General features: G+C 49.4%; 1 protein-coding gene across 4 annotated transcripts in view; it reads left to right on the forward strand.

The window, feature by feature from the left end:
• RAPGEF1 (Rap guanine nucleotide exchange factor 1) overlaps positions 1 to 17,747 on the forward strand; it is an 84,580-nt gene that overhangs the window by 58,979 nt on the left and 7,854 nt on the right. The window contains exons 12-17 of one of the 4 annotated variants that reach the window (XM_053962120.1): positions 7,305 to 7,586; positions 8,874 to 8,966; positions 10,601 to 10,689; positions 11,943 to 12,054; positions 13,621 to 13,696; positions 16,746 to 16,830. In XM_053962120.1, coding sequence (XP_053818095.1) covers positions 7,305 to 7,586; positions 8,874 to 8,966; positions 10,601 to 10,689; positions 11,943 to 12,054; positions 13,621 to 13,696; positions 16,746 to 16,830 — 737 coding nt within the window. The remainder of the gene's footprint in view (positions 1 to 7,304; positions 7,587 to 8,873; positions 8,967 to 10,600; positions 10,690 to 11,942; positions 12,055 to 13,620; positions 13,697 to 16,745; positions 16,831 to 17,747) is intronic. The other 3 variants (XM_053962121.1, XM_053962122.1, XM_053962123.1) reach the window with 3 other exon arrangements.

Genomic DNA, 17,747 nt, shown 5'->3' on the forward strand with positions numbered 1-17,747 from the left:
TGACCCATGTAATACCATAACCACGGTTTATTCCATTTCCCCTGTCCCTAATAAGAGATGTGGCCCAGCTGGGGGGGTTGGATCCCTCCCAGGGTGACACCCTCCATCAGCACTGGAAGGAGCAGAGCCCCTCCTGCAATCTGCTCCAGGAGGTTTCACTCAAGGGATGCCACGAGCTGCACCAGGAGCACTTCAGTATGCTGCTCTGCTCCTCGTGAGCTCTTGTCTTCATTTCTCCTCTCTCCCTAGAGAAAGGGCACTCAAGTGAGCGCTGGTGAAAAATAAACCAGCCAAAAATCAGCATTAGCTGCCACCAGCCCCAGAGAGGGAGTCAGTGCCAGGGGGAGCACACCTTTCAGACACTGCCAGCTGAGCACTTGGCCTCTTGTGTACCCAGATAGCAGCAGTGGCTATCAGATCTCCTAAAATTATATATCTCCTACATAAACTGTCATTCGTTCTGCACAGGAAGCAAAAACCTCCTTGGATCAATACCAGGAATTCCGAGCTGCTAAACTCGATGGCTGTCCACTGACCCAGTGTCAGCAAGGCCCTGCAAGTGTAGCCAGTTTTCAGAAAGTGCCCTGTGCTTTTTTTCCTTCCCTGGAGACTGGCCTAGGGAGGCCACAGGAGTCACTCCCAGGGAGGACCTGTCCCTGTCCCCATCTGTTCACGTGCCAGCAGCAGGGAGGCCGAGCCAGCACCACGCTCTGCTTGTTATCCCCTTAGCTCGGTGCTCCAGGTGAAGGATTAGTGCCTTACTCCTGATTTACATGGCTTAACAAGACTGTTTGACTGTTTTCAGACAGCAGAAAAGAGGTGAAGTTGTTCAGAGCATCTTTTAATTTTTAATGGATGAGTTTTTCTAGAGCCCTGACTCCTTTCTCTCCAGTCAGCACTGCAGGGGCTGTTGCAGCCCAGCTGCCACCCTCTGTCAGCCCAGTAATTGTGCTTTTCCCTCCTTTGCAGGAAATTGTGTCAGAGGTAATAGCTTTTACTGGATAGAGGCAGATCTTGAGCAACTGGATCAGACCTCATAGGTTTGGCAAGTTGGGCCGTTTTTTATCCGAGTCTGACTCGTGTCTGGCCTCTGTGCCAGCAGGGCTGGTGTTGGTAGTGTGGGCTGGTGTTTTAAGGAACTGCATCATGTTCCCCATCCCATGGACAGCTGAGCCATTAAATCCCACACTGGGGGAACAACTGGATTGTACTGTCAAGAATCATTCAAGGGATTCCCACCTCTTTTGAAAGTTCTAAGCAGTGGGGAAGGAGGTTTGCAACAAGAAGGCATTGGTTGTGGTTGGCAGTAGTTTCTCTCCAGCTGATCACTTCCCTCCCTTCTTGTGAGCACAGAGCTGTTGTCCCGTGGTTTAATCAATCCTTGTGCTGTTTGCCTGGAAATGGGTGGGCAGGTATCCGAGCAGCAGGGATAATCAGATCTTGAGATCTCGTTACTTCCTGGCAGCTGGAGAACTCTGCAGTGGTAGAGGAAATATCCGGTGGCGAGCTCCACTGCTGCCCATCCACAGGTTTTCCACCGAGGGCTGCAGAAAGTCTTGTGGAAGCTTTTCCTCACTGAAACAAGGAACAGTTGTATCTCCAAGGCATGTACATGCCATTAGTGGAAATTTGGCTGCGTCCTTCACTGTGGAGAAATAAGTTGCCTTTCTCAAAATGTTGGGTTTTTTCTTATGTTTTCTTTTTAATTAAGAAACATTTCTGGTAATTTACCAGGAACCAGTTGGCTGTCAGATTCCAGCAGAAGGCGCAAGTGATTTCCTTATGAAAGCTCCAGTTCAGCGCTTCTGTTCTCACTTGTTCTCACCATTCTTGAGCAAATTGAGCAAGTGCACAGAAAATTCACAGCAACTGTTCTTCTTTCTTGTGTGCGTGCTAACGTATGTTCAGGAAAAGGGGGGTCAGATAAGTGATTAAAGGCGTGCAGGACGCAGCCATGTGCTTCCCACGTTTTCCCAGCCTTTTCCCTCCCGTTCCTGGAGCTCACTTCCAGCCTGCAGCACACACCAGGCTCTGGCCCTCAGCAGAGACCGAGCTGTTGTCATTCATATGGTGAGAGCCTCAGTCAAACCACGGCTGGGAAGTCATAACGTGTTTGCTCCTTTCTGTCCTAAGGTTTTGGCTCCTTAATTTGGAGCAGAGGGAAGGGGGATTGAAAAGATTTGCATCCCTTTAACCAGCTGTTCTGACTTAGGTATTGTTTTGCCTTTCCTGTTTAGCATTCCTTCTGTATTTGTGTTCATTTCCACTGCCTGTGGCAGGCCTGGACACTGATATTAATAGTGCTGTTGCCTGCTGGCATCATTGGATCTTCTGGGGTGGTGAAAACCACTTCCTCTGGGGGTTTATACATTTTCCTTGCAGTTGGAACACTGCAGGTCTCTGTAGGTCTTTCTGACCAGTCCCATGTTGACTTCATAGGTCACACACCCCCTGTTTTTCATGTGGCTGATCTTTTAGAAGTCTTGTCTTGGTCTCCAGACTCTGTCTTTTCCAGATCTGCCATCTTGATCTGGGGGCTTTGTCCACAAGCCAAAGAGTTGATGCTGTAGGTGCAACTGAATTGAATTTTGATATTTTCCAAAGAGAGATGCATGACATGGTTAATGCATGGTTAATAAATCTTACAAATGTTTTCTTCCCCTGATGCCCCCTTATTTGTTCTGTTGCAAAGATGGGCAGGAATCTCTCCTCCGCGAGGAAAAGTTTGGATTTTGTGTTTTCTTGTGCAGAAGTCAGGAGGCACAAGAAGCCCCATCTGTCCCTATACTGTGGTTACCATCAATTAAAACCAGGGAGGTCAGCTCTGCAGCCAGGTCAGAGGCCTTGCTGAGAAACATTCCAGCCTGAGGAGGTGCTGCCTTTCCTGTGGCAGTGCTTGAAGCCATTCTGTTGGCAGCTTGTGTTTCCAGCCATTCATTGCAGGAGCATTTCCTTCCTCATTAGCAAAAGTACCTGGAAGCCCAGCATTGTGTTATGAGATAGGAAGTCTTTTCAAATAGTTGTCTGTGCAATTATATTCTTAGGGTCTAATGACTTTGCAACACCCAGTATTTTGTGAACATAATTCTGTACTGTTACAATTTGGGCATCCAGTTCTGGCACGTTGCCCACATAGTTCCCTTAATAACATTAGCAGAGGAGATATGAAAGATTGATCCTTTCCTCTGATAGCTTCATACTTTGGGAATCTGATGCTCTACCTGATCTGGGAGTGTCTGGCCGGATGGCAGATTAATTTGGCAGAAGTCCATAGGGTAACTGAGAAGGCTGTGCTTAAAAGGTAAAGACTGTGTCTGCTGATGCTGCAGATGCTCTCTCAGCCATATAATTGAATTCAGCTTTGGATTTGGGCTGGAGACTGCTGTAACTTGCAACCACTGACTCTCTGCATATATACCCCTGTCTCCCTGTTAGCTGTGGTCAGCCATGCCTAGTGAGTCTGAAGAAAGTATCTCTCCTGAAATAAGTTTTAATAGAAAAAAGTGCTTATCTCCTGCCATCTAATCCAAATAAACAGCCAGAATGTCACTGACCTTTGGGACATCCTGGAACAAGGCTTCTAATGATGGAAAGCTGTTCTGAAATATTCACAGTTGCAAAAAATCAAAGGCAGCAAATTGAAAAGGTTGAAAGCTGCTGTCTCTGGGAGACCTCTGTGTGTCACGGTGTGTGGTAAATGTTCAGGGCCAGGCACGTTTGCTTCCTGCTGTTCCCAGGAGATGAGACTGCTCCCAGCTCAAAGCTGGCTTTGTGCAAGCACTTCCCAAGTGGCACAGAGGTCTTTTTAAAAACCCCTGCACTGGTGAGAGGAGAGGGAGCTCTCTCCTCTCCCTGTCTCGGCCGTTTGCTGTCACAGGTCCTGGTTTGTGCTGGGACCCCCTCTTCTGGTCCTGTGGTGGGAGCTGGCAGTGTGGCCAGAGTTTGGATACAGGAGAGCATCCTTTCCCATAGATTCCTGTTGCACCCTGTTTTGTAGCTTTCCCAGAAGTTATTTGGAAGTACTTCACTTAAAGCAAAGCCATGGAGTAGGAGGTTGTGTCCGTGAAGCCATAACCGAGGCCTGACTGACCCTGCAGGAAACCTCTGAGAAGCTGATTAAAACAAGCACTGATTTGTTTCCAAGATAAACTGTTGCCTCTTGGGGGGAGCACTAAAGGATGGCTTGTTTCCTTGAGACAGTTGTGTTGAATGGACTGTCCCCTCCCCAAAAAAAGTATTCATTTTAGAGGATGACAAGGCTTCCAGGAGATGGACAACACCCAGATCCCATGGAAGCCATTGCTGCAATTCCTGGGGCAGCTGCTGGCTGGGCTGGGTCAGGCTGGGGAGCAGCAGGAGTGGGTGCCATATGGACATCATCTCCACTGCAGGGTGGGTTTTTCTCCCTTTGAAAAGTATGCTTCACTCTTGGCTCTTGTCCCAGCACGGCTGCATAACTGGAATTCCAGAGCTGCTTGCAGGCTCCGGAGGAAGGAGGGGGCTCCCTGGCTCCTTTTCTACAAGATGCAACTTTACAACAAGATTGGAAGTTGAGAGCAGGCTGACTAATTAATGCCAGCAGACCAAAGGCTTCTCTGCACTGTTCCCTTTGTTAATGGCATGCTGAGAGCCTGTCTGCATCCTTAAATGATTGTTCACGGATCACATAATGAAGATTAAGGCATTTTCATGGGTACCTAGCCCTTAAACTGGCATTTTCAACATATCTCACGCCAAGAAGTTGTTCTGAAGGTGTATTATGAGACCAGGGAGAGAGAAACATACAGTGATTGTCAATACTGACTTATCTGCATTCAAACTTCTAAAATTTCTTCAATGTTATGTTATATTTAGGTCTAAATTGCCTTCAAATTAGGATTAATGTGTGTGAAGCTCCTCGAGGCAGGAGCTGTACAAATGTTCCTGCCCCAGGAGCAGTAACTCATCTCCCTGAGCTGCTGGTCCAGGCTGCAGGCAGGGAAGCAGAGTCTGCCCTGAGCTAACCCTGCCAGCGCCTCACGCAGGGCTCTGCTTGTCCCAGAGTGACTTGGCTGAGGACAGTCATTTCCTTTCGCTCCTGCCCTGCGTGAGCTCCACTGCTGCTTTGCAAAAGCCTGGCTTTTCCTCTGGGTTCAGCAGGTCAGGGACAAAACCCCCTGGACCTCCTGGGTGGAAGATGTCCATCAACTACAAAGCGGAGGACAGCGTGTGCCGCCTGTGTCATGGGGGTGCAGGAAGTCCAGCAATGGGGGGGCTGGCACAGAGCTTCTGCTGGAGCTAATTATTTCCTCTACAGGAGCAAAGGATCTTCTTACCAGCACAGCAGTTCTTTGAGTGCCTTCTTGAGCTGTTGAGCAGTGGTTTGGGGTCTAGGCTGGGACTTGGGGTGATCATTGGAATATTACTGCCAGTGAGATCATGAAATACCAGGCAGGCATAATGAATCTGCTGAGCCAAGATGATGTCATGAGCCCGGCGTCTTACGAGGGATTTAGTGGTTTGTGCCATGCAAGTGAAAATGAATAAATGTAGAGCATTTATCCAGGCAGAAAGTAAATACAGAGATTAGACTTGTCATTGTTACTGAGGCAGCTCCAAAAGCTGACAGTGTCCCAGGAGCCAGCGCTGCTCATCCGGAAAGAAATGGGCAGGAAGAGAGAGGAGCCTGTCCTAGAGCCACTCTCCTTTTAGCCACAGGCACATGAAGGGGATTTGCATTTAAATTATTTTTCAGTAGTCTTTTAAGCTCTCTTTCAAAGCATCCCCCTCCTCTCCTCTGTATTATGGCCTGCAATTTGTTTTGGGCCCTGAGAATACACCCAGAGCACTGCTGGACTCCACGCAAGGCACAAGGCACAGCCACTCAAAGATTAAGGTGGTAGAAGGTAAAATCTAGTCATTGACCTTTACATTTCCTTTCCTTTGTAGTGGAAAAGGTTTTTTTTGACCAGGCTTCTAGCCTGAGCTTGTTCTCAGTTTAAATTTTTAAGCCCACATCTTTCCTTGGTAGAAACAAAAATACTACTGCTGAGCTGGGTGCTGCTGCTGGGGCTCAGGTGATGGACTAAGCTTTGGTTTTTCTTAACTGCTCAACTCTCCTGAGAAAATGTAGCCTGAATTCTCCAATTCCTGCCTTTGATTCCCTTTCTTTCTACATCACAGTGGTGTCACTTTTCAGCCTGGTTTGAGCAAGTTGTGTCAGTGCTTCTTGAGAGCTCTGTACTGCACCGTCCTTCTGCAGCAGATCCCTCCACGGAGCAGCACCACAGCTGCATTCCAGCCTGGGGTTTTTTGGATGATGTGATTCTTCTTTCAGTCCACTTGACTATGACCAGCTTTGCAAGTTTTAAAATAAACTCCTCTCCAGCAGATTTAGCATTATTGTCTTTTTTTTTTTTTTTAATGGTAGTCAGCTTTGTTTTGGACTTACCCTGATGGCAAATCTTACTAGCACCAGATGTTAAAAGACAGAGGGTTGCTCTTGTTTTTCTTGGCACAATATAGTCCCACTGCACCCTGTTTAATATTATCTGAACAGTAATCTGATGATTAGGAGAGATAGTGAAATAAAGCTTTACGCAGATGATCTCTTTTCATCTCTTCAGCTGACTCTTCAAGGCACTGCATTAAAGGATTGGTTTGATAAGGAATTCATCACTCCGGAGGGCAATTACCGTTTTTGCTCCCTGTTTTTCACGAATGGGAAGGAGTAGCAGCATAATCTCCTTTATCCTTCAGTGTAACTTTGAAGGCAGTATCCAGCCACTCCTCCCTGGGAGCTGTGTGTTCTGGAACAGACTTGACACAGTAGCTGTTAAATTACAGGGCTGGAGGAAAAAGCATCTTAAATTTGGATCCTGTGGAAAATCCCAGAAAAGCAATAAGCACTTGAAGTAGTTTTCTCTATGTAGATACTTCCAGCATGCTCAGAGTTGTGCTTTCTGTGTGCCTTCACATCCTTTCCTCCACTCAGGTGATTTTCAGGGTCACTGCATTAGCAGTTCTGAGCTATCCAGGTTTTCCCCTGCCTGGCAAAGGCTGGATAGCTGCAGGTCACACCTTGCTGCTCACTTTCCCTCTGAGAGATGAGCAGCCAGGCTGCTGTTGGTGCAAGAACACACCTCTCCAGGAAAAGTCTGGCTGTTGTACCCCATGATGGGGATGGTAAAATAGTGCTGCCTGTGTTAGAAATGCCTTGTGCTGTCACTGCTATGCTGCTGCCAATCTAATTACTTTTTCTTTTGTCTGTCTCTTTCCTTTCCCCATCTTCCTTGTTTTTTGTGTTGTGTCTCTGCGTCCTGCAGTACAAATCTGTGTTTAGGTCCTACTCCCAGGACTTTGTGCCTCACAACCAAGTCTCCATACCTCCTTTCCTCTCTTCTACCTCCTCCTCCTGCTCCACCCCGCCTTTCCCGCCCGTCCATCTGTCCCAGAGCCCCGACCTAGCGGTGCCCGCTGCAGCCAGCCAGTCACCCAGCACTGTGGATGTGCCAAACTCCTCTTCTCAGGAGAGCAGCTTTAACGGGAATGCTCCTGTCTGCCTTCCTTCTGAAACCTCTTTCACTGATTCTCTCCAGACGCCTCCGGTGAGACTATCCAAAGAGGTGATAACGCACCTTAACGCAAGGCTGCCTTTATTTGTTGGGGTTTTTCTTTTAAACAAAATGTCTCTTGTATTAATACATGCTAAATTGTGGTCTAGTCTGGTTTCCAAATGTGTGTGAATTGCAGAGAGGGAATTTCATATAAAAAATGGCTAGAAAAAAATGGACAACCTCAGCAGGTTTAGAAAATGCTACACATATATAGGAAGCACAAAATGTCAAATGCTGGTGAAGGGGAGAGTTGGCTGTAGCTTCCTGCAATTGTAAGATAAAGCTGAGGGAGTTAAAGGAGTATTTTGTGAGGTTGGTAGTTATGAGATGCAGGCTCCTAACAGCAGTTCACATCCTGCAGTTGCCACCTGCTCCCTCCTGAGTCACCAGGAGCAGTGAGTACAGTCCAGCTCTGTCTCTCCTGTGCATAAAACCTCTTGTTCTCTCCAGGTTCCTGCTCTTCCCAGTTCCCATCAGCCCCGGCTGTGTGCTTGGTGGCAGGTTGTCACATGTTGGCGAAGTGAGGCTAACACTGTTCCCACTCGCTAGTTTGAGGTCCCAGATCACTTTGCACATCACTGAGCAGGTCTGTCCATTACAGATACTTTTTTGAGCACCTCATTTTCAAGACAGTTCCTCTTTCGTCTGCTGCGAAGCCGAGAGTTGATGGGATTAGAGCTGTCAGCACAGGGCACGCCAGTGCTGCCTCTCTGCCAAGTTTGGAAGAGGGTCACTGATTACAGAGTAAATGTGCAGCTTTTCACACTTTGGACATGACCTTGCTTTGCATCTTCCTTGCCCTGGGTCCTTGTTATATCCCAGAAGGCCTCGAGTTTGGTTTATTCTGGCATGATGGGTCTAGTCCATGCTTGTAGCCTAGTTTGGGGGGTACCTTTGATGCCCGTGGGGCTGAGGGCTGGTCTGCACTCAGCAGGACTGCCCTGGGTAGGACAGGAGCTCTGTGTCCAGCTCTGAACATTCCACTTCCAGCACCTTGAAATCCGCCCGCTGCACCTCGGCAATCCCACCTGGAGTCCACAGCTCTTGCAAAGCCGTGCCTGCTGCTGCCCAGGGCCTTCAGGATAGTCCTCCAGAGCCAGAAATAATGACCCCCAGGATGGTGCAGCCTCAGTGGCCGCTGTGGGCCACAGAGACAGAGAACAGCTCCGAGGGAGGTGACAGCAGCTGCCAAGGGCAGTTGTGCTCCCAGGTTCTCTCTGCTGTGAAGAGCTGGTGAGGGGCACCATCACGTATTTCCTTTCATCCTGTCTCCCTCAGAGTGAAAACGCCAGTGAGGAGGCTGGTGAGGGTGAATATGTCAATCTGTATTCCTCTGGCCAGAGCAACGGGGAACTCCCAGGCTCTGAAGGAGTAAGTAACAGCCCGGAGAGGCCGGCCCGGGAGGGGCTGCCTGGTGCATGCCGAGTTCACGCCGGGGCTCACGCGCTTGGCACCGGCCTCTTCTGCACACCCTGGAGCTCCCCATCCATCCTGCTCCCCCGGCTCCCCAGCCATCCCTCTGCTTGCCCACTCCTGGCTGCAGGTTTGGGGGCCCTCTTGGTGCAGGTTCAGAGCAGGAGATGCTTTTGGGGTCACGCTGAGCCCTGGCAGGAGTCAGGGATGGCTTCTCCTGCCGCGCTGTTTCCTCTGCGCTTCGCTGGCTGTTTGGAGCTGCTTGTGTGAAGTTCCTTTCCAGAGAGCTGCACCCTGAGCCATCCTGGGGCCACATCTTTTCTTGTAACTGCTTTGCCTTCCCTATTTTAATACTGAAAACCTACATGCTAGCACTAAATACTTATTTTTTCCTTCACTGTTTGGTTGCAGAGTAAATGATTGATTCAGCGTTGTACTCACACACTGTTTCTTCCTTTACTTGAGCATTGTATCTTAGATATTTCCTAGAAGAGCCAGGGCGTTTTCCATTCCAGGGAGGTCCCATCTTCCTGTTGGGTCATAGGAAACTGGCAGAAGTCCGTGGTGATCCTTTTGCCTGCCCTCCTCTTGGAAGGCACGTCTCCTGCAGGATGTCCCCAAGACCTTTATCCATGGTGGTGTTAAATACACCAAGAGATAGTGCTCCCATCACTTCCCCTCAGGGGACACATCTGGGCAGGCCCATCCTTTTGGGCAGCTGTGAGCGGGTTGTCAACTTGGAAGCAAAGGGCTTTACAGATAGAGCCTGGAAAAATCCTGCAGAAACACCAAGCAACCCAGGCTCAGCAGGGTGTTTCCATGCTGAGTGGATAGCATGGAGGTGGTTGCAGTCCTGTCTGTTCACTAGGTTCCATTTCCAAGCTTCACTCTGCATGATGTTAAATCATTCTGAACTCCGACACTGTTGGATTAATATTCCCATTTGCTGTTCATGGCTATTTGTCTCCTTAATAAATGGCTAATTTAAAATGCTGTATCTTTGCTCTGAGCTCTCTACCTGCTGTTCCGTGCCGCGGGTTCAGCTGGTTCTGCTTTTTTGCATTAGCCTCATTTCCACAGCCCTGAGTCGTGGAGTGGAAACGTTGCATCATTGCAAAACCTCTTCTGATGGGAGAGAAGGGAGGTAGGAAGCAGTGAGCATCCACCCCCTGAGGCAGGGGGTCTGTGGTCAGGAGGGGAACTGAAACTGGAGAGCTTAGAGCTGATTGTGTCTGTTTGGATTAAAGCAGGAGGCAAAGTGTATTTCAACAGGAAGGGCTGGAGGAAAAATAAAAGGTCATGAGAGGGTTAAAATCCAAGACAACAGCTGACTTGTGTTGTAACTTTCAGCATCATTTCACAATGTTAAAAGCAAACAGTACTAATTACACTAGTCTCCAGAGATGGTCCCAAATTTCCTCTCTGATTAACTTCTGTGTTTTCCTGGCATTTGGCATTAACTTGCATAAATCTTTAACTGCTCTGTAGGAATTTACAGTAAAGGGCCATTTAGAGGCAGGCAGACTGTAAATGCAAGGCTGGCTGGGCTCAAGGACCCCGTGTAATGATGAAAAACTCCTTTCTCTTGGCAGGAATCTCCCCCTGTCAAAGACGGCCACTCCAAAGACTCGGCTTTGAACAGCAGTGCCATGGGGAAGGAGGGCAAAGATGGTGCTGAAAGGTGAGCCTTGACCCCCTGGTGTCCTCCTTCCAGGTTCAAAGGGTGCAGAGCCCCAGCATCCCCTCTGCCAAACCATCCTTGGGGCTGCCTGCTGTGCCCTTCACCTCCTCCATGTTGTCTAAACTTCTAAGCCCACTTTTTTTTTGCACAGCCAGTGCCTGGTGGGATCCTGCTGAACAAGGAGAACCCCTGGCAAGATATCCTTGCTGAGCTCAAGGAGCCCATTGGGTTATTGCAGCCTGTGTTAGCACCCTCAGTCCATCTCAGCAGCTGTGCTGTCCCTGACACTGGCTGAGCCCTCTGCTTCCAGGGAAATGTGTGAAAAGAGTCTGTATTGTGTTTGGAATAGTCTTCCAGAGGGAAATTTCTTCCTAACCCTGCTAGTTAGGGGCCTGCTGAGGCCCCGGAGCAGGAGGCTTTATATCCCTTCTAATGCTCTTAGCTGTCATTTGCCTATGTAAATGAAGAGGTGCAAGCTGTAACAGATGGGCTTCAGGAGGAGTGGAGTGAGTGCTTCCCTGCTGCTCGAGATTGCTCTGCAATTGCATTTCTAAAGCAAAAACAGAGAACAGCGTTGATTTGTGTGTGTGACAGTCAACTTCCCTCCCCCCCATTTTCCTGCAGTTGGTTTGAGGATTTTGATCCCTGCAGTGAAGGAGGACAACACAAGATTGCTCTGCCCAAAGTACTGACTGTGCACAGGATTTTGGCCTGGGGAAAGCTGTGAGGAACATAAGTACTTTATTTGGGGTTTTTTTTGGAAATACAGGCACAGAGAGGGCATGTCCTGGCACAAGAGTACAAGAGTACCAGCCTTTGGGGGTAGGAATTCTAGAGGGGGATGTACACCAAAAAAATGGTCATGATTTTCTGCTCTATTTTTCCTGCAGCACAAGAGCCTGTCATCTCCCCTTGTCTCAGCACAACAGGTCATGAACTGACTAAGATGTGTATGAGTAGAGTGTGCTCAGTCTCTATACACTTGAGGAAGGGCTTAGATTTGTGTGCACTAAAAATTTGGTGGATTAAGGAGACATGGAAGTGTGTACTTATAGTAAAATCCTGCCTGCCAGAAATGCAGACAGACAAGTGTTGATGTCCTAAAGGTTTATCTTTCTCTTTTTCGAGAGATGCACAAAGCAACAGAGTTAGAGAGAGACTTTTGGGCTTGTTTGCAAAAGATTTACCTCCAGAGTCTCTGTGTACTTACTGTCATTTGATGAAGGTTACTTCCCTTTTTTTTTTTTTCACAGGCAGCCACAGTCACCAGATGCTTTGGAGTCATCACAGCTGGAGGAAGAGGTAGATGAGCTGTCCCTCATTGACCACAGTGAAATCATGTCTAGATTAACACTGAAGCAAGAGGTAGGTGCATTCAGGGTTTGTTTTCATACTCTTTGGTTTACTCTGAGTTGAAATCTGATTGTCTGTGTGCACAAACAAGGCATCACCTTTTATTAGATAGGAAAAATTAGGTTGCGGCAGAAGTGGGGTGTGTGTGAAGGCTTCTGTTAAAGAATGGGAGCACCAGCAATGAGTGAGGGTTTAACAAAAGGTGAGATGTCTCCCTAAAAACCAGCACATCCTGTGCCCTTTTCCCAGTCTGCCCTTTCCCACCTCTTCAGCCTCTGGCAGTCTGAAATGAATCACCTGAGAGCCTGAGCACAATCATCCAGGTTTGGTGCTGGCCTTTCTCTCTGACGGCAGGTTCAGCAGGACGTGATGTTACTGATGTGGAGAAGCAGCCAAGGGAATTGTTTCTGTGTTTGAGAAATAGCTTTGTGTCTAGCCTTGGGTGCACTCCCAGCCAGCTTTGCTCACTGTGCTCTTGAGCCACGCTGTCTGTGACATGCAGCTGGAGGAACGTGCAGGCTTTTGAAGCTTTCAGACTGTCAGGGGGCTTGGCTGGAAAACAGAGAGAATGGCACTTCAGGGCTGTTCTTTGGTCAGCTGAGATGTGCAGGAGAGAGTGAGAAGCTTTTACCTGTTCTCTAAGTAGTATTTCATGAGTCTTGCCAGAGGGTCACCTGAAAAATTCACATCTTAAGACAGAGCTGCTCCATGGCTGTAATGCATGATTGTTTCACTGTTTGGCATGTTGAAATGATAAAGACATTCCTAAGGGAAGCCAGACACAACTCCAGCCTCCTCTGACGGAATGTTTCCTTTAAAAAACATTTAAAAATCAGTGATTTCTGAACATTTGGGACTAGCAGATCTGTGTCTTAGTGTCCTTTTTCTTTCTTTTCTTTATGATCTACGTGTTTGAAGCAGTATAGAACTGTCACTGTGAGCTGCTTCCTGCAGTGTGGGAATGCTGGCTGAGTGGTGGATCAGTTTTGCATATTTTAAGTTGTGAAATGCAGTAGCTAGAAGGAAGATGTGTTTTAGAGAGTGGTAATGCAGGGGTCAAGCAATTAGCAGGGCAATTTTCTTCTGCCAGTTATTGGATGGTTTCAGGTGACCTCTGGCCAAATGGCTCCAGATTAGGGAATTGACTGGCTAGGTTTTGATGTTCCAGGAACATGCAAATTGAATGCATGACCTCCCACCCCACAGCCACTGTGCTACGTGATCCTGCACTTTGAGACAGTTCACACAGTGCTGCTGCCCTCTTAATGCTCTTCTGGGAGTGTTTGTGGCATTTCTGCTCATTCTCCTGTGGGCACAAGGTTCAGCCTTCCCTGAGCTTCACAACCTGGCCTTAGGGGGGTCAGAGACCCCGAGTAAGGATCAGCCCAGCTCCTCATCTGGGGCACCAAATGCTCTATTCAGATTCCAGGATTATCCCAGCACTGAAGTCCGTGTCCCAGCTTGTGCTGCGAGCAGTGCCAGGAACATTTTGTGCGCTGCCAGTTGGAGCCGCAGCGATGTTAAACCAGGCCTAAGGGAGCTTGGGCCGTGCCTAACGTGGTTGTGTTCCCTTTGCAGGGGGATGATGGGCCAGATGTCCGTGGTGGATCTGGAGACATTCTGTTGGTGCACGCCACAGAGACCGACAGGAAAGGTAGGAGGGGCAGCAGGGCAGAGCTGGGGCACAGCCTGGCACGGCTCTGGCTGCCTGTCCTCTGCCCCACGGCCTCAGACAGCTGGGCTGGGGGGGTCTGCAGGGATCCTCTGAGCCTGGGGGGTTGTGTTTATCTGTGGGAGATGGAGGTAAGCTGGATAAGCCCCTGGTGGTTCCATTTAGCAGCAGGAATGGGATTAACTCCTCCCAGCCCTTGCCTGGATCTGGAAGATGAGGCACACCAGTGACAGTGCTGTGTTGTGTCCCTGTGCCTGCTGAGCTGGGCCACTGCCTTCTGTGAGAGCGGGTGTGACCAGCCTGTTGGGCATGGATCTTGTTTCCAGAGGTGCTCCTTGTCCTTTGAATTTCAGGGCAGTGGTGATGTAGGAGTTACTGGAATGGTTGTTGCATCAAAGAAGGAAAAAAGGGATATTGGTTTGGGTCTAATGCAGTGCCCATGAGCACTGGGAGGCTGCTCAGGTGCTGCTCTGCTGACACCCTGTATTTTCAATTTACTGTGCCACCTCCTATCCCACTCTGTACCCCTTGTGTCCTGGCAGCCACCCAGACCAGTTCAGAGAGTGAATCCACAGTACAAAAGAAGAGATGTGGGGGAGGAGAAGGCACATTAGCAGCCCTGAGCTCCAGATTTGTTAAAACCCCTCTTCATCTGTCCAAACCCAGGCACCGCACACATGAAGCAGCTCCTTTCCAAGACCTGTGGCAAAGACAGCCTTTGCAGTGTTTCCAGAGAGTGATTTGAACCTGCCAAACACATTTGTGCTGATGGCCTTAACCAGGATTGATCTCCTTATCTCCTGGGAGGCAAAACACTAACCCTCTGAATCACTCAGTGCTCGTAGTTTAGAGGTTGATAGTCAAAGGGGAGATATCTTTCATGTACGTTTTTAAATGACAGGGGTTTTACTGTAGCGTAAGATGTTTGCAATTACTTACCAGCACCATCCAGCTAGCAAGAAAATCCTTCCCCTGACAGCTGTGTTTCCCAGTCTGCATGGGCACAGAATCCAGGCAGAAAGGATCAAAGTTAGGAGCACACCAGAGAGGAGGAGGAGGAGTTGATTGTGCTAGGGCTGGAAATGTATAATAAAGAAAATAGTCTAAATGAAATGGTGGAAATACCCCTTATAAAAGTGCTGAAAGTGGGATGGAGAAACTGCTCTGTTCTCTGGAACAAGCATCACTACAAAAAACTTCCCTCCTCTTCCTGTTGAAAGACAGCTGCTTGATAAGGGGGTGAGTGCTGGACCTCCAGTTCATGAACAGGGGCCTCTGAGGGTTCTGCAAGCAGTGGGGTGAGAGCTGTGGGGAACCTTTCAGAGCTGGGAGAAGCTAGAGCAGGATTTTATGTGCCCAGTGGTGCAGCTGTGGAGAGCTGGGTGGAGGGAGCTCGGGCAGGCGACAGTTCCCAGTGCCTGAGCTCAGCCTGCCAAGCTGAATGAGCACAGAGGAATTTGTGCTATGCTAACCCACTGCTTGGGTGACTGAGAGGGTTAATGAATTAAGCTTACAATGAGAAGAATTCGAGGCTTGTAAATCAATCAGCCAAACAGCACAGAGGGGTAGAGTTAAGAGGCTTTCCTTTAAAGATGAATTTCTTGGCAGCTTCAAGTGCCAGAGCAGACCAGCTGTATTACCTCACGTTGCCTTTTGGGCAGATGGGAACCCAGAATAAATGTAACTCCACGCCCTGTTGCATGATGCTTCTTGTCCATTTGAGTTTTCTGAAAAAGCTAAATGGCATCAGGAATAGAGACCTGTGGTCTTCAGGAATAAAATGCCCGGTCAGATAAGTGCTCACAGCCACACGCACTTGCTGTGAGTGCAGGGTTAGAGCTGGACAAGGCCTGGGGCTCTCCCCTGATGTGACCACCCAGCCTCTGTTGTCTGTAACCCAGAGGCAGCAGCACTCCCTGACTGAAGAGCAGGAGGAAGGTGAGGCTCCTGCCAAGAGAAACACTGCAGGTAGAGAGGCAGAGCTCTCCCTCTGTGCCCTGCTCCTTCCCACCTCCCAGCAGTGGCTGGGTGTTACAGCACGTGGATATGGGGTGATGCCTGTCCTGGCTGGAACAAGCTCTGCATGTACAGCCCAGCCTGGGCAGGCACAACAGGAGCTCTTCCCCCCTGTCTGCCCGTGGTGCAGTGCTCCTGGCAGGGGCAGGGTGCCACCCCTGCTGCAGTGCTCCTGGCAGGGGCAGGGTGCCACCCCTGCTGCCCTGCCCCTGCTCTGCACTGGCACTGATGCCTAATGCTCCTCTTTTGGCACTCCTCTCCACAAGGACCAGGCATTGGGACTGCAAGTGTTCTGCAGTCTTGACCTGACATCTGCATTCCTGTTTGCAATTTGTGCTGCTTCAAATTCATCCTCTGTGCCCATGATAATGCCCAAAGCCTTTGCAAATTCCAGGCCCTACAGCACCTTGTCCTGCAGATGAATTAGCACAGGCTGACTGTGTGCACCACGACTCTGTTGGGGCAGCATCAGTTTTTGCAGTGCAATTTGCTTTTCTTTTGGCTGGAAATAGTCTTTTATTTACACTGTCCTGGGATGGATTTCCTGGAACTCAGCAAGGGCAGAGGATCTGCAGCACCACAGCATGTGTTGAAACATGTGTGTTCCTCATTGTGAGGGCAGAGTGACCTGCCTGAGCAGCAAAGACAGAGCAGGCATCACCTCCTGCCATCAGATCTTCTTTTTTAAGCATCCCCGAGGTCTAAACTACATTTTTCCTTGACACATTATTGATAGCTCCTGTCTCACAAGCAGGTGTTTTTCACTGACCCTTTCATGAGGCACAAGCCCGAGTGCTGCAAGTGGGAGCCAGGGCCAGGCTGGTGGGGACAGGGCAGTGTCACTGCTGCTCTTGTGCCAAAGGGTCCATCTGCTGGTAAGGACCAACAGCACAGCATTTCTGGGAAGTTCACTCACACCAGTGTCCATGTCCTCCTCTGTACATCTGCATTCAACCACACAAGAAGCTGCTTCTGAAAGCAGAGTTGACTGAGGCTTTCTTGCTCTTTTGCCTAGATCTGGTGCTGTACTGTGAAGCCTTTCTGACTACATACAGGACATTTATTACCCCTGAAGAGCTCATCAAGAAGCTGCAGTACAGATATCCTTTTATGAGTGGCAGTTCACTCCCACCAGGAATCAGAGCTGTGTGGTCATCGTGGAGGGAGCTGGTGGCAAGTTTTTTGGTCAAAAGCCTGCTGGCAGCATGGTCAGTGATGTGCTGGCCCTGATGGTGTCCCAGGCAGGAATTCTTTCACCTCCACTCTCTCCAATGGGAATTGCTGCAGGGCAGGTCCAGTCACAGTGGATACTGGACCTGAGAGTTGTCTCCTGAGGGTCCTGGCAGGGTAGAGGAACAATTCAGTTTTTTTTGTATGTCACTGAGGAACTGGTCTTTTATTTGGGACATCTCGTTTGTAGAGTGGGGGCCAGAGAACCTTCTGCCTTCCAAAGGGGCCATGGGCATTGCCTGCATTGTTAGGTGTAGTTTAATGTTAGACATGATTAAACCATCAAGGCTTTGTCTCTCTTACTGCAATAAACTCAGCTCTGATGATGCTCTTGGCCTCCCAGTCCTGAGCTGAGCTTGTAACTGGTAACGAGGCAGGGCCCTGCTGTGCAGGATGAGCATTCCTGGCAGAGGATGGAGAGGGCCTCTCCCTGAGCACCCTGCTGCCATTCCTTGCCCTTGGCTCTGTTCCCTGCCAGCAGAGCAGGGCAGGGTGTGGGTCCCATGGCTCTGGTGCTGTGCAGCCATGTCAGAGGGAGCCTGACGTCACCGTGTCCTGCTGCAGCTCGTCAGTGCCATCTGCAGCAGAGCCGCTGCTCCGGCTGGGATCCATCGGCTGCCAAGGACACAGCACGGCTCAGCCAGGTGACAATCCTGGCTGGGCTATCCCTGCGGGCCCTGCCAGTGCTGCCTTACTGATAACCCTGTCCTCTGCCCCTTTGTCCACCTGGCAGAAGGTTTTTCAACCTGTGCTGTCGCCCCTGTCACTGTCCTCCTTGCAGCAGATT

The sequence above is a fragment of the Vidua chalybeata genome, chromosome 21 (assembly GCF_026979565.1).
Source record: "Vidua chalybeata isolate OUT-0048 chromosome 21, bVidCha1 merged haplotype, whole genome shotgun sequence".
Lineage (NCBI taxonomy): Eukaryota > Metazoa > Chordata > Aves > Passeriformes > Viduidae > Vidua > Vidua chalybeata.